We start from the raw sequence: 24715 nt of genomic DNA on the forward strand, positions 1-24715 counted from the left end.
CTACACTGGCTCACTGCTCACACTGTAATTTAAGAAACAAACAGTATCCTCATGGGCCAGCGACCTTTGTAAATCGGCTTGAGCAGTGAGATCTCTTACAAATCTCCCTTCTAAATTAGCATTTAGAACTTACAACCTTCCTTTAAAAACTGAATTAGGACACAACAAAGTAATACAATTCAGAAGCATGTATATAAATTCAGTGAGGTACAAAACATCAGTGAGATGGAAAGACTGAGCACCATACCAGCTCTGGGGAGATAATATTTCCTGAGGTAGTAGCAACTAAATATCTTCTTTCTTGTGTTCTTGGGTTTTCTTTCTGCTGAGTTTATGAACTCCTCTGTGCTCTTAGCCTGGAGGTTCTGCCTGCTGTTAAAAGGTCCACAGGCTTGGGCAGTCAGCCACACTTCCCAGGGGCATCAGCTGGGGCTTTGTGGCCAGCACTGGTATTGGAAGAGCTCAGACATTGGCAAAGGGTTTGAGGTACCGTGGTTAACATCTGCATGCTGCCATTGCTGCACAATAATGGCACACATCAGTGTCTCACTGTTTAAATTAGAATAATGTATATTCTGCTATGTGCAGGAAGTGGAATAGTCACAGTTATGTTGTAAAAAAACCCAAACCCACATTAAACTGTCCACTTTGGCTATGATATTGGACACTTCCCACATATGAAATGAACACTCAGCTGCTGAAGTATTTTGAGGAGCACCAAGGGTCATGTTAAACATTTTTCTGATGGAGGTTATTTTAAGCCGCAGTGCCTTATATTCCTCATATACTGCATCAAATACTTCTAAGTCTGAATATTGATTATGTAACATTGAATAAACCCTAGAATATATTGCAGGATGAAAAAAGGTCTGGGTTAAGATTCTCTCTATCTAACAAAGTCTAAGTCTTTGTGAGCCTTGGCTAAAAAAAAATCTTCAAATATTTGGATTTTTAGAAAATGATTGTGATTAATGGGAATTCCATATTGAAATGCAGCAATTTAAAAAAATGTTTTAAAATTAAGAAGTTTTAATTAAGTTAAAATATAATTTAATTTAAATGAAGATTAAGTACATTCAGATTTGACACATTCAGGTTTTGCTTTGAAATACCTTTTCATTTTAAATGTTGCAATTAAATTGCAAATCCAGTTGAAATATTTGATTGTATGGAAACATTTTCAAAGAATCTTCTAGGACATTACAAAATTATCTGTGTATATAAACACTATTTTAAATTTTGAAAATTAAGGCAAAATAATGAAAAGCTTTAAGGGACTCAGGTGCACCTTCTAATCCCTTGTAAGACAAGCTTGTTTTTAGTGACTGGAGTGTTCTGGCCTCTGATTCACTTCTACCAAAGACAAAAGCAAATTCTGCTGTTGAGATAACAAGTATGTAACAGTGAACAAAAAATAGGTAATAAGAAGACTGAAATGTCACAGCTACAAGAGAAAAAAAGTGGGCCCTGTGTAACTGGCAGTTTCTTGTTTGGGGAAGCTGACAGACTGTTCTGAGCTGATCCATCATGGAGATGTAATGCTTTCTGAGAGGAGGAGTGATAGGCTGGCTGAACTTGAGATTAAAAAAGGAATTTGATGGGAGCATGGAAGAATCCTCTGATTATCTTTTCTTTTGGCACAGATGCAAATCTCCCACTGTGGTGTTTAAAGTCAGCTATACCAAGCAGAGGCAGAGAGATTTAATAGAAGTGGAGGCAATGATGAAGTGAACTTTGTGTTCTTCATCATTTCTCTCGGTGCACCAATATAACTTTTGCTCTGTTGTTTGATCTAATAATACTGACTTCAGATGTGCTGATACATAAATATGACACTTCAGCCTGTGGCCTAATTCTTGCTAGTGTGTTTTTCAGTTTTGTCTGTATTGCAACGTGACAGTGCTGGCTTCTGGGACTACGAACAAGGGACAGTAACAAACAGCACATACATTTAAGTGCATCAGTGTTGTAATGTGTTGATATAGAGCAGCAGAGGTGTGCAGGACACAGGGTGTTGCTCAAAAAAACAAATTTGCAAGTTAAGGCAAAGATTTCAAGTGCAGAAAATGCACATCTATTGAAGGTGAGTTCTCCTTAAGAGAGCATTTATAAAAATTAAAAGTTGTGAAGGAGAAAAGCCCTTGAGTTATAAAAATACATATTGTTTATTTTTCTTTAAAGGAATTGAGGCTTTATAAATACATAGTTTAAAAATGAATTTTTGTTTATTGCTATTAGATTACAATGCCATTTTGCCAAAGAATATGAAAGAACTTACATATGGTAAAATGAACTGTTTTCAGCATTTGCAGTTCATTTGCAAACCTGAGGACAGTGGAAATAATAGTAAGTATCTGGTAACCAAAAATAATATTGAGAATAAATTAATGAGCATGCTCAGGAAAACTCTTCCTTTCTCCCAACAGGCAAAACACAACCACTGGCTCTTGAACTAAAGCTGTCTACATCTGCCTCTTGTGGAAAACAGCTCTGCCAAAAATCAGTTTTAACATGGAATATGCAAAAGCTAACAGGTTGCTTACTATTTTCTATCCAAACAGCGAACATTTCTCTCTAAGTACAATGGGAGAACTCTCACACTTCAGTCTGTTTTATTGGCATGCATCTAAAAGTGCTCTTATTTTCTGCCTTGTCTGATTTTGTATGTAATTTGCTACATTCCTTCTATGTCAGATTTTAAATATAGTGACCCAGATAACTGGGTTGAGAGCAACTTTACTTAGGTCTGGAAGATGCAACAAAGACATCCTGAACAAATCATCTCACTCTTGTGCTTTCCTGAATGTACAACAACCAACTTTCAAGCAGCCTGTGACAGCTGTTACTTACTTTTTCTTCTGAATATCCAGTACTTAAGGACTGTGTTCTTTAATCTTACTCAGCTTTTACTTGGAGGTAAGATCCATGGAAATAAACCTACTTGAACTCTGAAAACCAACAGCCCCCCTGATCTGATATCCAACGTACACTTGCATAGTTTCCTGTCAGATAGCAGCTTAATCTAAAATGGATTTAACAATCCTTTAATTTTGCCTTATGTATCAAAGTACTGCATGTACAAAGTCCTGTCAATTGGAAGACTCTGATTTCTTTCTACCACCTTCAAAGACAATTGGGAATTGAGTATTCTCAGCACTACTCCTATTTCTATCAGTTTTAATCCCAGACTGGTAAACACAAAATAAAAATAACATTTTAATCCTTCATTGCCTCTTTTTTAATATTGATTTTACTGAGCAATTGAAAAACAAAACTACTTCTGACAATGGCAAAACTTCAAAACTACATGTGTAGAGGTCAAACTGACAGATTACAAGAACATCTTTATTAACTTTCAGAATATCAGAAGAGAGCAGAATCTTTTATCATTCTCCTTTGGAGTATAATCGGAAGACAAGCATGAATCCTGTTATGTGGAAGTTTTTAGTCTCAGGCTGTTCAATGCTAAGGGTTTTCATCCCCAGATGCAAGATCCAGCTCAAGGGCTTGTCATTTTTTTGCTGTTGCTTTTGCTCTTACTGTTCTTCTTTAACCCATAATATACTTTCAGTGGTATGATCATATATGTCAGAATAGCAGTTGAAGACTGTAAGCTGTGGACTATATCCTCGTACATATTTTTGTGGTACAGTTTGTGTGTTAGTACAGAAGAGTGCTCAGCAGCTGTCCTGAGGACAGAGGGTCCCTTTGCACAATGGGATCTGCAGGTGCAGAGCTCCAGTGTGGCTTTCTGCTTCAGAGAGCATTGAACTGTGGAGCAGTTAGCATATGGAGCTGTGGATGCACAACAGTGGTCAGCATTTTGGGGACAGAATGTATCTGTCAGCAGATTAAGATGTCATTTTTGTAAATAAGATAAGCTTTTTTAAGCACAATCAATATTTATGAATGGGAAGTGGATTTTTTTTTTTTTTTTACATTACCATACTAATTAACTCTCCTTTCTTATCACACATTCTTTGTTTTGTGGGTGGTTTTGGTTTTTTTTTTTTTTTTTTTGTTTTTTTTTTTTTTTTTTTTAATATATTTTGTTTTTTACTCTCAGTTAGTAAGCTAATGCTTTGTTTCTGAGAGGAAAATCACTTAATTTTAGTTTTCTAACTTCTGTGCATGCTCAGTGTGTGTGATTGGGGCTTCCCTTTCAGGCCCCCCTTGTTGCTGTCTGACTTTTTCACTTTCAGGAGAGACCTGCATGCCAGCTTCCCATTCAGGCAGGGTTTAGTTCATGGCACACTGGGGACATGGGGCCAGGGGGCGTTCCTTTCTTGTAGCTTCATTGTTCAGTTAAATCCAAAGGCCTCAGTGGACCCATTTGAGTAACCTGACTGCTGACTTTGCTAATTTTAGCAACCCTGTGATTAGCAATACTAATAGAACTACAACATAAAATTTAAAAAAAGGCACTACCTCATTTTACTTAGAGATACGTTTGTTTTTCTGCAGCTGTTTAAAAATCAAACTTTGGATGTGTGAAACACAAATGCAGTGCTGGTAGGCCCAAGAGTTGGATATAAACCCCAGCTTTCCTATTGCAATGAGTCTGCAGAGTCCCTCAGCAAACTGACCTGCTTAGCAGGAGGGTGTGAGGGCCCTGGAGGCAGCCTGCAGACCCTCTGCTGCCAGGTGTTGCTCCAGTTGGGTGGGATTTGCAGAGAGCCTGCAACAGGTAAAAGTGGTTTACCTAATCATGATAATGGCATTTGAAGGGGAGGGTTGTATGGAATTACTTCTAAAATTAAAGGCAGCGCAGGAATGATGCACAAAATTTTTAAATGCAAAAGAAAAAAAAGAAAAAAAAGAAAAAAAAAAGTATTATGTAACCTGGCAATAGCAGTTGAGAGGTGGCAGGCAAATGGAAAGAGACATTTAAAGACAGGTAACTTGTTTCTGGATGTTTTGGAGCCGGTAGATGGATGCTTAATGGAGAGCTAATGTGGTCAAGACAGTGAATTAAGAAAATTAATTCAATAAAACTCGGTTAAAGTCAGGCACATACTTCTGAGTGTCTGTAAGCTTTAAGATTTTGAACCTTGCTGTTTAGGGGTTAACAGAGTTCTAGCATTTTGCAGCAAGTCCTGAATTAATAATGCAAGGATTTTCACACCTCTGTTTAATTAATCAAATAAGGTCCAACTTTCTTATTACTGATTGAACTTCAGGTGCTAAATGGTGACATTTTCATTAATCCTCTTAATCACAGCCTTTATTGCATAAGTGAAGCAAGGGAACAAAAGCTAAACAACCCAAAGATTAATCAGATTTTCTGTGTCTGAGACGCATATTTCAGCAGCTGAAAATGTCAGTTACCTCGTGCAGTGTGCTGGGAGTTTGGGAGGGAAGTGGACTCCCCAGCAGCATATACTGGTTAACATCTGTGTGATACTGCACAGAGAGCTGACTGACTTCTTGCTTTTTATTGCTGCAGAAACCAGATTTAGAAGTTCCTCAGAGTATTAGAAATTGTGATCCTTGTGATTCCATTATATCCCCAGAAGTCTCATCATTTTGATACATTGATCTGTAATAAGCCAGTCAGCTGTAACAGAGTAATTCCAAAGGGGCCAAAAAAGGCACTCATGATCAAAATATTAACATAATTTTGCTAAAGCTTGTGCTTCTCAAACACCAAACAAGTCTCTTTGTTAATTTGTTAGGGTTTGTTGGCTTGTTTTTATTTTTTTCATGGAATATGAATGCTGTGATAACTGTTCAAGGAGGACATTTACTCTTCGTAGCTTTAAACTGAAAGAGGGTAGGTTTAGACTAAGTAGGAGGAAGAAATTCTTCCCTGTGAGGGTGGTGAGGCCCTGGCACCGGGTGCCCAGAGAAGTTGCCCCATCCCTAGAAGTGCTCAAGGCCAGGCTGGATGGGGTTTGGAGCACCCTGCTCTGGTGGGAGGTGTCCCTGCCCATGGCAGGGGGTGGGACTGGATAATCCCTTTCAACCCAAAGCATTCTATGATTTTAAGAGTATTTTCCTGACAGTTGGGCAACAATTTGGCTTGCTCAATTTAACCATTTCTCTAGGAGTCTTTCTGGTTATTTTACCACTGGCAAATGGCTTTTGAACCAGTATTTTTCTGCTACTGCCTGGGTGATGCTTTTTACCAGACTGTACTTTCTAACATGAATTTCTTGAAGAACATGTTATTTCACTGAAATAACTGATAAACATTTTTGTTCTGAGATGCAGTTTGTGCACAATACCTAGAGGAGCTACGTCATACCTTGTATTTGAGATAAGAAAGCAAAAGTAGGGCAAATTTTTAAATACAGGCATAACAGAATAAATAAGACTAAAAAAAAAAAAAGAGAGAAATGCTGGGAAAAAAAAACAAACAAAAAACTAAGGAAATTATTAAAAAACACTGGGAAGCCATGGACTAGAATTTCTGATTACAAGGAAGGCAAATGATCATTGTTTATCTGGGAAGTTGGATACATTTTTATGACAGCTTGGTTGAGACAAAAGGAACATTTTGCTAGGTATTTCCCTTTGGTTTTATTTGTCTTCTGCAGAAGTTTTTTAAAAGAATCTGTATGTCAAACTTGAACAATATGCAATAATGTCAGTGTAGTTACTTCCAAGGAATTCACTTGGCTAACATTTTAACATCATTGTATTAAATTGCTTTTTAATAACTCTTACCCTAGTATTCAAAATACTGAGTTCAGGGTAAATTTCTAAAGCCTTCTGAAAAACACAGGCTGGTCTTGCTAGATATGAGGAACCTCCTTGCTAGGCTCAGCAGGGCAGAATTAACCTGTGCAGACATGCTTTCTCTATGTGAACTGTCCTCAGTCACAATATCACAGTCCTTTACCCAGCTGAGGCAGTGAGGGGACAGAGGACAGGAGTAGCCACATCCCAGGAACTTATGTGATAGGAAGTTCAGATCAGCGTATGCTGAGATTTAGCTTTATTAACCAGGAGTAATTTGTAGATTTAAATTCTAGACTTGCTTGCACAGAGATCTGTTTCCTTTGAAATGTGACTTCCACATATCTTCTTGTTGCTGTTAGACTGGTGTGTGCTGTGCGTGAGGAACATTTCTCATCAGGGAGTTGCTTTGCAGTGAGTAACAGTCAATTCATGTGCCTCTTTTCAAGGCCAGTGTACTGTAAACAAGATAGGATCTCCTACGAGTTTTTCAGTGACCTTAGTATGATCACAGTCCTGCAGTTTGAATTCTATGCAGATGCTTTTGAGTGAGCCCATACTGGTGCTTCAGGCCGCACTGCAATCTGCAGTTTGCAATCTGGACAATTTTATATGTGAATGTTAGTTGCAAGGCTTATGAACAGTTTTAAATATTTTCTCTGTGATCAGTTTCACAATTTCCTAGATCAGAGATAGCACAGCAAAAACTAGTCAAGGGTTTCTTATAAAATGTTTTATGAACCTTTAAAATCCATTAACAAAAATGGAGACTTCCACGGAAACATTTTATGTAAGTACAATGTTTCTTCCATATAAACTACAGTAGCTATCAGCTTATGTCCAGCTCCAGGGGCAATTGGAATTGGCTGTCCATACATGACTTTCAATAGCACCATTTACAAGGAGGAGAATAAAAACTAATACACCTGAGAAAATTACTGATTCTGATACTGGGACCCACACACACACACACACACACACACACACACACACACGCGCACACAGAGCTGTGAGCCATGGGACCCTCACACACACACACAGAGCTGTCAGCCATGGGACACTCACACACACACACACACACAGAGCTGTCAGCCATGGGACACTCACACACACACACAGCTGTCAGCCATGGGACACACACACACAGAGCTGTCAGCCATGGGACACTCACACACACACACATACACAGAGCTGTCAGCCATGGGACACACACACACACACAGAGCTGTCAGCCATGGGACACTCACACACACACACACACAGAGCTGTCAGCCATGGGACACTCACACACACACACAGCTGTCAGCCATGGGACACACACATACAGAGCTGTCAGCCATGGGACACTCACACACACACACACACACACAGAAAGCTGTGAGCCATGGGTCGGTCACTCACTCACTCACTCACTCACTCACTCACTCACTCACTCACACAGAGCCTTGTGCACTCAGGCCCCATTTGCACCCGCTCAGCCCCTGTGCCCGCCGTGCCCACTTCTGGAAGGCTCGCAGGGGCCGCGAGTGCCGGTGCGGGCGGCTTTGGCTGTGCATTCTCGCATGGAGCTTTCAACGTCAGCGCTGAGGCTGCGTTTCAGTGGCCTGACGGTAGAATCCAGCTGTCCCTGCCACTGGAATTCTGCCCTTTTATCCATCGGTATTCCACCTTTTTTGCCGCTGGAGTCCCTCCGTGCTGGCCGTCGGCGCTTTGGGGAAGCGACGCGAGCAAGGCGGCCGTCTAAAACCACCTACCGCCCCCAGTTTTCTTCTTTATCATGTACTTTGAGGTGTTTTTTCCCTTTTGAAACCGTGGGCCTTTGGTGACCTCTCTGTTTTAAAGGCTGTCTTCGTGCTGCATAAGTTCTAAAATAGCAATCTGTGAGGCAACAACAAGAAATAATATGTTAGGAGTTTTTTTTCTTGAGTTACACAGTTTTCAGTCTGAGCTGTTGGAGACAGTGGCGTCCATCGGGGTGAAGGAGTGCGGCCCGGCCCTGGTGATGGACAAACAGCCCCGTGGGGGGGGTGGGTGGGTGGTGGTGTTTGTGTCGCTATTGCAGCTCAGTTTTGACACGTTGTCCTTGAGTTTAAAGCTGTGTGGGGATGGAGTGTTACAGTAATCCTCTGCTTATCACGTTTTCAAGTCCTGTTGAGTAGAAGCATGACAAGAATAGACTAAAGGTTTTTCCAAAGGTTGGAGGGAACCATCTGGGTTGGAAAGAGATTCCAGGAGTACTGAAAGAGAGAATTGACTCCTCATGAGCTTGGAAGTGGGATAGGTTTTCTTTCTGAAAAGCTGCTCCTTTAAGAGAATTCTTTGAGCACACATGGTGCGTACTTGTGTACACACTTGGGAGGGCTTGGTGGTTCTACATGACACAAGCTGCCTTGGGCTCTGACTTGATTTCTTCAGTAAATTTTTTCCTTTAAGCTGGGAGATGGACTTGCACTTGTTCTGGGAAGGATTTCAGAGTGCTGGGTTTCAGATATTGCCACTGGCAGACTATTGGAAGTTGGATGACTTTTATTTTTTCCTTTTTTTGGTGGAATATTTCACTAATAAGTAATAAGAAAACATATAAGGATGTGTTCATGCATACGTTTGAATCTTGCCTGTGCTTTACAGATGAAAAAGGCCTGAAATTTTGAGTATTCAACAGCTATTTTATTTCTATTTGTATTTTCTTCTTTATTACTGAAGTGCAGGAAATGGAGGGTTGCATGTAGTTTTGAGAATGGCTTGATCCATCCTGATCCTTACTGAGTTCCACTGGTGATAGATGTTGATCAAATCTTGCTACTGCCAGACAGTTAGGGGCAGTTAATTAATCTGTTTATCAGCACTCGTGCATGCCTTGTTCCTTCAAGTGCTGTGTATTCTGGCAGGGAGTTGTGATTAATCCTTCTCCTGGTTGCTTTAAGGAATTGGCTAATTCCGTGCATGACAGGTGTCCTCTTGCTCCATGGGTAACTGCTGTCTTATTTGCCATGTTTTGAGGCTGAGCTAAGGAAAAGGAGAAGGTTATGTGATTACAGAATTGGGATAGCCACTTTATCGTTTTGAAAACCATGCTTTCTTCTGGTTTAATATACAGCATACTTCTGGAGAGCCCCCTATTGCTAACACTTCAGTAATTGGTGCTGAGGGGGAGGTTTCATCAAGTAGTTAACCTTTACAGCTTTCACTTGCTGTTTTGTTCAGCCTGTGGAAGGAGCTTTCTTCAAGTATCAGAGGCCATTTCATGGTTAATGCAGTGGATTAAGTCTGGTGCTGGTTCACATAGGACATTTTTTTTGAGAGACCATTAGTGAGACACAGGTCACAACTACAGCCAGTTTCTGGTTTTACTAGAGTCTTCAGCTAGCTTTCCTGAGCATGAATATAATGCAAATACAGTATTTGTTCTTGGTTGTAACCAAGCTCAGAATCTGGAGGGGGAATCCTTACCTGAATTCTTCAAATGTAACTGTGACTTAAAGCATTGAGAGAAAGCTTTATGGGGCTCTGCATCAGGCCTGACACCTTTACTGAAAAGCAAATGGTGTCTGCAATTTTACTGGGCAGGATTCTCCCTTACATGTGTGTAGTGTTTGCCTCAAAGTGTGTGTATTATCTATTTTCATTTTGGTTGAGGTACAATTGATCAAGGCAGTCTCCCAGATGAACTTGTATAATACTTGTCTGAGCACATGGAATTTGAAATAAACCAGTTGCAGTTATGCTGGTAGACAAAAAAACCCAAAACCACATAACAAAACTGAACAATCCAGTCCATGGGTATTTGTATATGCTTTATTATTTACACAAGCAGAATCTTGGATATGCTTGGTAGTTGTAAGTTCCATAATACTCCTCAGAGTCTGAACCATCTTAACCAGGTGGTTGGTAATGCCTGGAGGGGTAGTGATAGGCCTCAGGTGTAGCTGGTTGAGCTAATTTTGTCACATGGAAGAAGATGGAGAGAAGCGTTATTAAGAGAAGTGCGAAAGAAACCAAAAGGTGAGTGAAGAAGCTTGCAGGTGTGTAGTCCCCTATTGTATTTAGCAGATTCAAAAGTCTTTCTGAAAGAGTGGAAGGTGAAAAGCTAAAAGAGGAAGGGAAAGCAGCATAATATATGGTAAATGCATATTTGAGTAGAGTTTGTAACTCCTTTCACACAAAAGTAGAAACTAATAAAAGGTAAGAATGGAGTATAACTACTTGACTTGATCTGAAAAGAAATTAAGCTTTATGGTAGAAAATGGATTGGTAAACAAGTAACATTGTGATGTTTATTGCCCACTGGAGGTAAGTTTTCAGTCCACAGGAATGTGTTTTTCACTATAAACAAATACTGTAGTCTATGTAAGTTTTATTAAGCCTATAAAAATGCACATAATAATCATAAATACATATAAAAATTCAGCAATGACTGGAAGACATACATACATCAATGTAGCCTTTTCCTTGAAAAAGTATAGAGTCATTATTTAATGTTGACCTTTGTAGTTTTTTCATGGCTCTTTTCTGTATGAACAGTCATTTCCCTCAAGACTTCTTAAGGCTTCATGAATAAAGCTAGTGGTAGAAACTGAGAACACATAAAAAACCTGGAGAAGATATTTCTGAATACCACAAAATTAGCAGCAGAAAATACATGAGTACATTTTTTCATTTATGGTTTGAAGAGAGCAGGCTAACTTTTTAATCAGGTTACACAGAGTATATAGTTTATATTGAAAGCCATATTGACTGCGGTAATGCTGGAATTCAAATATTATTCCTCAGCTCAGTATTGAGTTGCTGTGCTACAAATGAAATATTATCTGAACTGTGATTATGCAGGATTAACCTCTACCTCAGTGGATTACTGGGCTGGTTTTGTGTCCATTTGTGCACTGTCCTCCTTGGGCCTTTTTAACTTGCTGCCATTGCCAGGGAGTATTCACATACATGTTGAAGTGACACTGTATCTGGTTAGTGTTCCTTAAAGATGTGTATAAGAAATACTTTTGCTTGATTTTATGGAAAACCAGTAAGTTTTTGTTCTGATATTTACTATGTTTTTAAAAAGAGGCAAAATGATAGGATCAGTTCTTTAAACTTCATAAAGACTGTGTTTGAAATCTTGTGACACACAAATTCATTTTTTGTGAAATTTGAAGCATGCCAGTTTTTATTTTAGTAACACTTTCCCAGTGGTACTGAGAATTTCTGTAGGGTTACCAGTGGGAGGAGTTGGGTTGCTGGAGGATTCTTTGCACTAGGCTAAAAAATTATCCAAAGAACAGACTTCAGGCTTACACTGCAGTGTAGTGAAGGACCTGGGTAACTTGAGGCTAGGAAGAGCTTTGGAAGGTCTTTCCTCAGTGAAACAGTTTCTTGACAGGAGGTGTTTAATACGGAGAACAGGAAATCTTCACCAAGAAGAGGAAACAGAAGCTGTTATGGAATTAACGACTTAGTTATCCTTAGTGATTTACAATGTTAGTGTGTTGGGACTTTGGGTAAAATAATGAAAAGAAACTGAGCTTCTATTGGTGGAGCAAAAGGAATCACATCTAGGGAACATGCTGCTTTATTTTGTACAATTTATAGAAGAAGAAGAATTTAGCTAGTTAGCAGACAATCTGTTCCTGAGCAAATACTTATTTTTGGGAATTAATGGAGTGAATTTGACTGAAAAAAACTCCTTGGGGGTACATTTAATTCTTGCTGTGCAGTGTGGACAGTAGATCAGCAAAGCTGTTTTCAACTGTGAATGAAACAGGTGGTGAGGCAAAGCAGTGATTATTTAGTCCTCTACTACTTAAAAATCTCACTTTTGCATTTTGTTCTCACCCTGGAGTAAACTCTGAACCAGGATTCATTCCTGAACCACTGTATTGCATCCTTAAGTCATGGCTGGAATGTCTTTCCCAAGGATTTCTCTTCCTTTTCAGCAGAATCAACAGGGAAGAGGGAAGTCTCACTTTGTATGTGGACTTCCACTTGCCCTGAGGCTCTTAAGGGGTTGGGAACACGTCCCTTTTGTCTCCAGAAAGGATATTGGGTTGTATCTGTTACTTCCAGCAACAGATGGTTTCAGGGAGTTGGCTGTTGAGAATTACCACACCTTTCTGGAAATCCACAGCAAGTAATTAGTAATCCACGGCTCTCCAAGGTGTTTTGCCTAAATGTGTTTTTCTGGTTTGTGCTAATACCCAGTGGAAAGCATTGGGAAATCTGAGGTTGAATGAAGCTTGAAGTTTTCAGAGAATGACTTAAAGCCTTCATCCTCTGCTTGGGGAGAGAACATAAGGGAATCCACAGTGTGAATGCATTTGTGTGAGCATAGGCAAGGGAAAAAGCCGCATCAAGGAGGTTTGAACAACAGAGTGAACTTGTTCAAGTGCCTCCAAGTGCATCTTTCTTTGCCTTTCAGTTTGGTAAAGAAAAGGAACTGGAAAAGTCTGGACGCACATTTCCAGTTGTGCTCTCTCTTAGATAGACTAGTCCCATGTAATGTATAAATCAAGGAGAGGAATATGATTAGTTGAATTTTTTTTTTAACTGAATATATGTGCTATACACAAATCTTACTGTTCAGCAATTTTTAGCCTGAAAAATTGTTGGGTCGCCATATGCTAAAGAGAGGAACCCCCCTCCCCAATACAGAGAGGTAAACCCTCTTCCAATAGTAAAAACACCAGTTAAAGTGCTTGTAAGAAGCTTCTTTAATAACTGTAGGAATAAAAGAAATGTGTGTTGGCATATCTTCTGTGTACAGGTAATGGGCATCAAAAAAATACACTCTTTGGTGCCTTCCCAATCTAAAAATCCATCAGGTTAATGAAATATTTTATCTACTGCTAGTGCTGCACTTACATGCTCTGTTCAAAGTCTTCCTTTCCCACTGCACCTTAATTAGTGTATTAATTGATGTTGCTAAACCTCATCAAAGATGGTTTGTTCTCTGTTTGTTATGTTTCCAAGGAAAAGCTGTGTAACTGCTTTCCTAGTATCTTAAAAATGCTTGGAGAAAATGATAATGATTTTTTTTTGGTGGAGTTCTGATTTCAATCAGACCGTCCTACAAGAAAGCTTTTTCTTTGTCCTGACAAACTTTTCAGAAGGACAATTATTTTCTGACTTAGATGAATCTTGGGTTTTCATTTTGCAATTTTATTTGTTTTTGAAGTTGCAGTGTTCTTGGGTTTGAAGTCCCTCTAAGGGAAGCTAGTTTCTCCCACAGAATACAAAAGAAATGTAATGCATTTGTGTAGTTTATGCTGCTTAAGGGCGAGGCTGTGGTGTAATGAAGACTTCTCAGATTGCAAAAATCTTTTGACATGTGTGTGATACTGATGACAGTAATGTCTTATGTGAGCTGGGGCTTGATTTTTTTTCTTATGGAATATAGACATTTACTATTTCAGAAACAGCTTGTCCTTCTTACTTGCAATATTATAGCTGCAAAAGAGACTTCAGGTTCTCATGTGCCCTTCTCCCTGCTTGGAAAAATTACACACAGAGGTGTTTGCCTCTTTCCATGTGATTTATTTGAATTATTGTGTTTTGGATTTGTGTTGAGATCTCTTCAGGAGTTGGTGAGCAAACCACCAACAGTGAGTGTACTGATGGCTGAGACCATGTTTATGACTGCCAGGGATCTGGATTGTCTTGGGGTGGAATAGCTGTGAGCCTCATTACCTACTGCTGGGACTTAGAGCCCTTTTACTTATGCACAAGGTACATGTGGACAAGTGCTGCTTCAATGCCAGAAGAAGAAAATTCTGCCCATTTTCTCATGGAAACAGAAATCTTATTAACATTGATCAAAATGCAAGGCAAAGGTCTAAATTTGCTGCTGGCATACCACTGTAGTATGAACTGCAAACACACATCCAAAATATAAAATGTATTTATTCCAAGGTGGCCAACACTATTCTGTTTAACTTAATAGGTTTTCTTAAGACACTGTCCTGGGTTGCAGTGTAGGATGTATGCAAAGTATTTATTCTATCACCATCTTCATGAACTGTTGAAACCAGGTGGGCTAGTGTTTTCCTAAGCCCCTTGCCTCTTCTGCTAATGGCCTTTGGAGTGTTTCCTGCTAATGGCCCATTAACGCCTTTGGGGTGTCTTCTGCTAATGACTTTTGGGGTGTCTCCTGCTAATGGCCCATGAGTCACAGGTAACTCCCTCCAGGGGTTATCTCTGTTAATGGGCCATCAAAGACCCATTTCACACTTCTCATGCTATTGTGAGATGCTTTGCCCAGAGGGAAGAGCCAAGCATTCTCACCTAGATATAAGCTGGTATGTGGGACAGTGCAAGAGCACTTACCCACTGGATTCCCAGAGGAGCAGAGCTACCAGACCTTTTCTACAGGATCACTGCTTCAAGAAGAGCACCTCACCTAGACTGCTTCCACCATCCTGCTCAGGTTGTATTCTGACTCTGTCAGTGATCCTTTGTGTTATTGTATTTATTTTATTTTACTTTTACCTTTTTACCTTTCTTCTTATTAAATTATATCTCTGACTTGGAGCCTCTCATTCATTTTGCTTTCAAACCACAACAGACACCTAATGTAAATAATACAAATCTCTGTTTGCTGTTGTAAATGGCCTGATGTAAGTTCCTAGTGCTTATACCCTTGTTTTGCAGCTTGTGCTTTGAGAATACTATTCTGAATTGGGCCATCACCAAGGAATGCCTAGAGCTGAACAATCAAGAGGGGAAGCATAAAATCAGAAAGTTGTTTCTCTTTATATTAAAAAACCCCTTATTCCTGTTGACTTTAAATAAAAAGGAATACTTGTGGGTTAAGAGATCCTTCCCAACCTGAGCATGCTTTGTAAGAGAAGAGCCACACTTTTTTACCCTTCTGATCTCCCACATGATCTGGGACACACACAGAGAATTTGTTCCCAGATGGTGATCTGTTACATTGAGCCATTGGCGCAAATTGTTTACAAGTTCATTCTCATATTTTGATCAGGGGTTGGAGTATGTGATCTATGGAAACCTCTTTCACCCTAATTTATTATTCTGTGACTGTGACACAATTGACATCAAGGACTGCATTCGTACTGAAATGTTGGAGCCAGTGTAACTAGGAAACAGGATAAAAAGTTTCTGTAAACCGTCTGTGTCTGCCTTGCTCATCATGACAGGGACAAAACTGCTTAGAGCAGTACCTCACTTATAAACAGGAACTCTGTATCACACATTTGTAGTGGATTCCAAGAAATGAAAGTAAAGTTTTTGTGGAAACTGCCAAATGAATTTGAAAAATTAAGGTCAAGAGGAAAAAGAAAAAAAAGCTGCTGAGAGTTTTTGTCCTGGTGGAATGGCTGGCATTGCCTTTTTATTTTACCTTTGAAATGTTACTGCTTTAGGCATAGAAGAGTTCTTTGAATCAATAATGTTTGCATCAAGTCTTGAGAGTGCTTCATTTTACACAGATAGTGTAGGAATGAAGTGTGTGTGAACACAGATTTAAATTAAGGATACACAAGCACCCCAGGGGCAAAGGAATTAAAATACTGAAGATAATATTAATTATTTTTTGGGACCAGGAGTGAAAGTTCCTGACTTTCAATCTAAAGAAAAGCAATTTTTTTTTTGAGGGGAGGGAATAACATTTTTTAGCATTGTATTGTGATTATGTAAAGTTGTCTGTGGGTAATTTAACCTGAAGAGTCAGGAATGAAAGCATAGAAGTAAACCCATTTTTTCAGATACTGCATTAAAAAACCAACCCATGGCAGTTTACTTCAAATAAAAGAGAATACAGTGTCAATGCATTAGTGAAAACTAGACTTCTTCAGTCTTAACCATTGTTTTCTTATGTGGAAAAGATAGTACATCACATGGGTAGGGAACCAGTGATTACCTGGGAAAGTTGTATGAAGTATTTTTATGTAGGCACAGGTGTAGATGGAAGGCCCTGCATTCTAAATCTCCTCCATTTCAGAAAGTATTTCTTAATCTCTTCTGAATTCTCATTAGGGAAAGTAATTAATTTGTCAATGCACTGACTAATGTCTTGTAATTACTTGTATCAATTAAGTAAGAATAATAAAAGCCTTTGGTAGTAGATCATCATTGAACTGGTAGTGGTGTCCTAAAATGTTGGTGAAGAAAGATTTGCTGCTATTTCATAGCAGCCGAACTGTAGAAGTTGTATGAATTTTGGGTATCTCCAGAATAACTGTGGCTGTCTGTGTTCATATTTACAGCACTGCAGAGGTCTGGTTCTCAGGGAGTGTTTGGTCTGCATTAACATTAGAGTGGTTGTAGGCAGCACAGCAACTCTAGGGAAGGCTGTGATGGTTAGCAAGTGTGGAGTAGTTTACAGAAGGACTTGGCATTATTACAGTAGGATAAAAATATCTGCTGGATCCCAGTATCCCAGCCTCTCTTGTACCTTTGTCAAACCTGTCTCTCAGCCTGTTGATGCTGAGTTGCAGTGGAATGCTTTTTCCTTCATCCACTTAAACTTGTGGATCATTGTGGAAGAGATTTTTACTTTAAAGGAAGCTGTATCTCTATGGTGTATGTTATAATACAAGATAGATTTGTTCTTTCACAGATTTCAAGTTTCCTTATACATTGTCACTGTTGGTTGCACTGTATATGCTATATGATATGATCATTTCAGTTGAAAACCATACCACTAATTAAAAGAATGATCTGTGGATAGCTCAGGGCAGAAATTACTTTGTGTTTAATTACAAAAAGTCAAGATACATGTTATTTGAGCTTTAGGGTCTTAAAAGTAAGTTTAAAAGAACAGTGTAAAAGCTAGTTATGGTTTGAAGGGCTCTGAAAAATTAAGGGACAAGATCACAAGCAATCTGCTGAAACCTTAGACTCTTACTTTGAAATTTCCTCCTATTTTCTAAACACCACTCTGCAGCTGTTACTCACTGTGCCTAAATTGGGTGAGGTTGTAAGATTTCTCATCACTATCACCTCTTTCCACAGCTCTTTTTCCCTCCTGCAGCATTTCCTTGTTCAAGAATATTCTTTGACAAAATACTTCTCCCTCAAAATGAAGCCTTTCTGGCAGACTTGCTTTTTGCCAAGTTTGAAGTCTGAGCAGGAATACTTGCTGACAAGGCTGTTTGCTTATTTGTTTATTTATTTTATTTAAGGTTGCCAATCTTGCTTGTTCGTTGTCAACAAATGAAGATGGAACGAAAATTGTCCAAATGGCAGCTAGTCACATCGAGACTTTGTGCCCACAGGTAGGACTTGTTCACTTCATTCCCACTGCAGTGCTCTCACCATACAGATGTTGTCACACAATGCAGATGTTTAATTGTGTTCCTTTAGTCTGAGTTCATGTTCCATTTACACAGCTCAGCAGAGCAAATGGAAACCAAATGATATATGCAAATATTTAAGTAATCTGTTCATTTTCTCTGTGGTTAACATAGACACTGTTAATAGTCTGTATTGGTTGGGAGTGCTAAAAAGCTATAAAAACTGCAATTGTAAAAATATGCTGCTCTGTTTCTGAAATCACACCTGTTTGAATGAACATTGTAATGTGAAAAAATTTGGAATGATTTACTGTTAAAAAGCAGCACCTATTTTGACCTTTAACTTGAATGACTCACCACTTGATTTGGTTTTTGTGTAAGTGAACAGTAAAGTATGAATTCTTCTGATTATCACCAATTTAAAAGCTTGAACTTTCATCTTAAGGAAATGAATTGAAAAAAAAGCACAGCTACAGATACACTTTTTCTAAGATATTAAGTACCAAAAATGTGTTCACCTTGTCATGTTCAGAGTTACAGAGATACAAAAACTGCAGTTAGATGTTTTAGAGCAGAGATTTTACTGATTCCTGTTGCAGCCTTGAGGCTGCATAATTTCAAGATCATTAGCTCTTTGAAGAACACTGTAGATTACATAGTGGCATAAGTGTTCTTACCCTTTTGTGGTAATGCAATTGAAATAAAAGAAGAAGAGCAAATATTAATATGTTCAATAACAAGCTTGCAAAGTCCATTTTATGCCTGTTGAATAAATGCAAGTCTTGGAGAAAGAAATTTCTGTCAAAGAAGTGTGATGTTCTGAAAATGTCACAAATGAATGTTTTCTCTTGAATAATTCAGTTTCAATGCCTGTTTTTAAAACTGGAAGAGTTCTGTGTTTCACATCACACTCCTTTGTGATTTAATGTTCTACTGGGTTTGTAAGAAGGCTTCTAACAGCTTCTTTGTTTCTCCAGGGGTCAGGTGCACTTTTATAATGGATGATTATGCATCTAGATGCAGCTTTTTAATGGAACTTGAAACCTCTATATCTGATACCAGAAACTCCTAAAATCTAATTTTGACTAAAATATTGATTTTTCTTCACAGCCATTTAAGTTTCTAGGCTTTTAATTTCCTATAGCAAAATGAAAGTTTTTTGGTTTTATTTCTTTCCTTTTTGTTTAACTTCAAGGTAAACTGGGGTCAATTAGTTGATGATTATAGATCTGACTAAAAAGATAATGTGGAATGCACATAAGACTATATTAGTACTGATGATGTTCTCATTGTGCAGGATTTGCCGCTTTCTTAGATAAGGACCATGCCCTATGGATGTAATTCGCATTTTACCTAAGTAAGAAATAGCAGATTAAGGCTTCTGCATTTTTTCTGCACATCAGATTATGCCATATCATTTAAAAACATCCCAAAGGGAAAATAATTATCTTAGTTCCCCATGAGATATCAGGGAACTAAGATAATCGTTAGAGTTCAGAATGGAGAAATTCACATGCAGAACTCCCCACTGCTCTTAAATCTTCAGAGTGAAAAAAAGGTATTTTATGTGCTTTGTCAAATATTTCATGGAGGGAAGCATGGTATGGATTGAAATCTGGTATAGCAGAAATAGAATACAGCCTCCCCACCCCAAATACCCAAAAAAGTACCAACCAAAAACTCCCTCTAGTTCTTACAGAAAACACCTGGGAGTCTTGGGAGTTTTGCAGATTTGACAGCAAAACGTCTTGTAGAGCACAGAGGAAAAGGCAGCTACAGAACTGGTAAACACTGGAGGAAAGAATTATGGCTGTTGTTACATTAATCATACCCTACTGTAGGTAAAATGTAGAGAGTTGGTTCTGAACCCTCTTTTTTTTTTTTTTTTTTTCTAGTGAAATTATGATCAAATATTTTGACTGTTCAACAAATGAAGTAAGCTGGGCATTTATATTAGAGCCAGTGCAAAACACTTAAGGATGCTAGAATGTTACAAATGTTTCATGAGAAATTAATTTAGTGTTAAATCAGTAATAATAGAATAAACAAATGAAGAGCTGGTTGCATATGATTTGATGAAGAACTATTTCTGTTTGGTTTTGGTTGGGTGAATTGGGTGTAGTTGGGTAAGATCTCCAGTGTCACTTGTATTGGGAATCCATGTTACTGTCCTGGTATGCCTGCAAAATCTTGACTTCAAATGGGTGCATGGTAAAGAAAGAAAAGGGAAAGAACCAACAGAAGCAAACAAGCTTTTGTTTCGAAAAGCAAGGCTATAAACCTGTAGAGCTGTTTTGCTTATACCCATTTTGGGTTTGTTGCCCTTGTGCTTCCATTCAGTGGTGTGTTTGGGGAAGACTCTGGCTGCTCTAGCAGCCCTCTAGAATGCCTGGTAGATGGCAAACCTTTCAACAACGAGAGGGAGAATTATCCTGTGGGAAACCAGAGATTAGCAGATGAGAATCTGGTTTCTCTATCTAAATTCTTCATAGGTTTTTACATTTTTATTGTCTGATCAGCTTTCATATCCTAAGCTGCTGTTTTTGAGAAGAATTACCTTGAGCCTGAAGCTCGGACAGTTGTGTCAAAGTGGAGATCAGAGGTGGGTGGTCTTAAAAACAACAGCTAAGATGGTCTTCAGTGTGTCAGAGGGCTCTGCCTAGAGCCTTTTTGTTAGCATAAACATCCCTGGAGAGTTGTAAGGGGCGGGGTTTTGGGTATTTTAGGAGGACTGTATCTGAAATAGTGAATTTTAGGCTCACTTCCTTTGAAAAAGAGCTCTCACTAGAGCTTGCTGCTGGTTACCAGAGCAGTATGGGGTAATTACTGGAACATCATGAAAGGAAGGAAAGTGCAAAAACCCACAAATGTTCATGGTTTAGTTTAATATTCAGATGGTGATAAAAAAAGTTTTGAAAGTCGTGTGATCCCATGGAATATTTTACCAGATATTTTAAAGAAGAGGTGTAAGCACTGATACAAGCAGAACCTTGGGTCTTAGTATTTTGGTGAGCTCTGTTTTTCTCTGAAGTACTGAGAGAGAGATAGAAACCATCTGGTTATAAACTGAGGTGAAAAGCAATTCTGTGTAACTAATGAAGTGTGTAACAGCACATTTGTGAAGGATTTGGCTGTAATTTTGAATGCCATCTTTTCTTGCTGCCTAGAACTTAATATGCTGCCTGTATTTTTTAGTACTGCCTGATATGTGATAAACCAGTAAATATAGAAGGTGATTTTTTGGCTATGGTGGTTTTGTAAATAAATCACTGTGGTAGTTCAGGTAACATGGAGAGAGATATTGGGGTAAGCAAGATGCTGAGAGCTGATCAGTGGGAATGTATTTATACACATCGTGTTTACAGGCCACTGAAATACTGATCTGACAGCTGTCTTGAACATCTTGTATTTGGCTTGTCCAGCATAATTCATCTGTTTCTTCAATGCCAAGATGACAGTCTGGAACTGACTGCTGTATTATTGAGCTGTTTCTCTACTGACACATGTATAGCTGCATTGAGGGGAAGGGCAAAAACCATCTGGCCTTGCAAGCAACCAACCTCTGCAGGCTTCTTTTCTTTGAGTTTTAATGCTTTCTTTCCTTTCTTGCTAGCAGACAGTATTAAGCCCATCTGTGTTTATCAGTAAAATCAGAAATACCACAGAAGCAAGAGTTGAAGGTTTTTTTGGAGAGTGTGTGTGTGTGTGCAGAAGGGATCCAGGCAAAGCATCTCCATTCCAGTCCAGCAGCCACTTGGATTCTCTGCTCTTCCAAGTACAGTGATGACCTCCAGTTTGGTGCAAAGTGTTATGGAAGCATTCAGCAGCCCAACAGTGACAGCACGGTGCCCCACACACATAAAAATCCAGCTTGAGAAGCTCTACTTCCCAAGCAGGGCTTGTGTGCTCTCTGCTTGCTTTCTTAGAAAATGACTGTGGTTTCATTATGCTTTACAAGTTTTGATCAAGCTTTCATGTGAATGTCCTATAATTTTTTTTCTCAAAATTAAACATTGTATTTGTGTTTTTCTGTTATGAATATGAATGGAAGAATTTAGCTCTTCCTTTGAGCTATGTGTGGATTTGCACTTAAATTGTCTAGCCCTTTTTTGTTGATACAGACAAATGGATATTTTTTCCTTCTGTATAATTTTCTAGGTAGCAGGTAATAGGAAAAATGAAAATTCTTGTTCACAAAAATAAGACTTGATAGTTAATCAGTGGGCAGGATCTTTCAGTGTGTTGCATTTTTCAGGTATTGGAGTTTAAGTATGTATTTGATGATGCTGTGGATTTTTGAAGCTAGCAATTTGCATTTCCTATATATTTACTATTTCATGAGAGAAAATCGATCATCCATTTTGTTATTTGCTCTGGCTCATTAAATAGTGGGGGACACTGAAGAATATTTTTTTCTTAGCCTCATAAAAACTCTTCACCAGCATCACTTTAATAACCACAGTTTCGTTTTCTTGCTTGAACCATCTGTGTGGCACCTCCTTTTATCTGTATTAGTACAATTTCCTTCAAATACAGAGCAGAAGTAATGGGGGAGAACATAGCAAATCAATGAGTTCTCTACCATCTGCTTTAAAAGACAGAAAAGAGATGTTAGTATCCAGCAGTATCAGACTTCTTCTTGGGTGTCATCTCCAGCCTTTCAGGGGAGAGTTTAATTGAAAGGATGTATTGTGCCTTAGTAATACTATTTCTGAAAGGAAAGTTGCTCTGGTGAAGTGATGGTTTTCATGCAGGTTTTCACCATGTTGCAAAGTTCACACACAGTGCTGCTGAAGGTGAGGATTTTGTCACTGGCCTTGATATCTATGGTAGACTTGTTGTGTACTCCTATGTTTAGCTCCTTCTCCTATATCCTGGCTCCACAGCCAGTTGGTCTGGTTTACAGCATCAGTGCTGCTGGAGACTTCCCTCCCTCTCTGCTCCCAAACACTCCTTTCTGCCCCTGCCCTCATGGAGTAGCAGTCACATGGAAGTCACTGCACTCAGCAGTCTGGATCAGGAAACTGCTGTGAATGCACCTGGGAAGCAGGAAGGTGAAGTTTTCCTTCAGGACAGCTGTGCAGTGGAGTTTACTGTGTGAGTGCCTGAACAGCCTTGCCTGCCTCAAGGGAAAGGAGCGAGGGCAGTCTGGAAGAGGAACAGTCACTGCTTTTGGTGGCACTGCAGACTCATTGAGTGATGCCAGCCTGAGCTGGCAGTGGCACAGCTTTGGTAACAGAAGGCAGTGTCCAGGGTTGGTGGAGAGCTGTTGTTACCAGGAGATATTGTGTGGAAGAAGTTGTGACTCTGGTCCTCAGTTGATACAATGATGTGTGGCCTTGTTTGGATGGATGGTGCTCTGTACCATCAGAGCAGTGCAGTGTTGATGTGAAGGGCAAGCTGCGCTAGAGGAGTGTGTACAAAACCAACTGTCTGGCTATATGACAAGTGGTACAAGGAAAAAGTCTTTCTTATGTCCCCTAGCATAATGTACTGACACTAGTATCTGCAGGATATTATCTTGCTCAATTTATGGAAATTGAGTTTTGTCATTTTCAAAACCTCATAGCAAGCTTATTGGGATACTATGAATCCTAAAGCTGTGGAACAACAAAATGTGTTGAAAGGCACAGTATTTTGTGCTTCTGTACAAATAGACTTAGATGTTTGCTTGGGCCTGAACTTCTCTAATAAACAGTTTGAAGGGGGGGAACCTCCCCCCACTGTTACTCTTACTCCTGAAAGTCTCATGCTGGCTGTGACTGCTTGGCTCTTTTATGATAGTACTTGGAGTGAGAATAATTAATTACAAAATGCCTTGAGGTTTTCAATCTTAACTTTCATCTTCCAGCATCTGTTGTGTTAGAATAGAATCTTCAACAAATTTTCACTTTGTAATAGTAAGCAAAAATACAAACCCTGAGTAGGCTCGGCTTCTGTAGCAATATAGAAGCTGCCCTGTGTTACCCTCTTCTTGCCTCACCTTCAGTCAGTGGACAAAAGACATGAGACTGAGATTTTTAAAGTTGCTGGAGGGCATTTACTATATGTTCATGTTGCACAAAGTGTTATGAATGTTTTATAAACAATTTTTCCCTTTGCTTTTAAAACTTGAAAGTATTTCTCCTAGAATGGTATTTCTTTTTTTATCTCATCAAGTTCATCCTTTTTTTCTGAATTTCTAAGTTAGTTTGAGGTGCTACATTTTGTTGGTGACAGTCCTACAGCAAAATGCCAGGAAGGGAAAGAATGGCAATAAGGTATCATTATTAGAGACTTCTTGTGGTAAAAAACCATCTACTGAGTCTGGGAAGTGGGAAGGCAAAGTGGGGAATGGGTAGGAAAGCTTAGAGTAGTACAAGACAGCAAAATAATACCATTGTTAAGAGATGGAGATTTTACATGGTGTTCAGAAGAGAGGAATGGACAGCAGTAAAGAGCCAAAAATGTAAATAGCTGTAGCATGCAGTAATAGAGAGATGCAAATAGCATAGGCTGACAATGGAATTCACTGCTCTTGTTGAAGCAAGGAGCTGAAATCACTGATCGCTGGAACCAGCTGACAATGTTTAGTTCTGGGACGTTGTGCATGACTGTTACCAGCTTTACCCCTAAACTGGAGATGTTTTCCAGCTGGAATACTGGCAGTGTGATGGGGATTCTTGTGCATACTCAGCACCTTGCAGTCACCTAGGGATGTAGATGAGGAACAGATAGAAGTACTTAGTCTGGCAAGCACTTGGGGAAGTGGATGAAGTATTCTTGGGTCTGGTGTAGCTGCACTCATGACAAGA

General features: G+C 39.1%; 1 protein-coding gene across 1 annotated transcript in view; it reads left to right on the plus strand.

Annotated features, from left to right (window-relative positions):
• CTNNA3 (catenin alpha 3) overlaps positions 1–24715 on the plus strand; it is a gene marked incomplete at its 3' end in the record, with an annotated part of 410569 nt that overhangs the window by 247204 nt on the left and 138650 nt on the right. The window contains exon 10 of the mRNA XM_083865913.1: positions 17811–17903. Coding sequence (XP_083722039.1) covers positions 17811–17903 — 93 coding nt within the window. The remainder of the gene's footprint in view (positions 1–17810; positions 17904–24715) is intronic.

Source organism: Zosterops lateralis, assembly GCF_965231275.1.
Source record: "Zosterops lateralis genome assembly, chromosome: 8".
NCBI lineage: Eukaryota > Metazoa > Chordata > Aves > Passeriformes > Zosteropidae > Zosterops > Zosterops lateralis.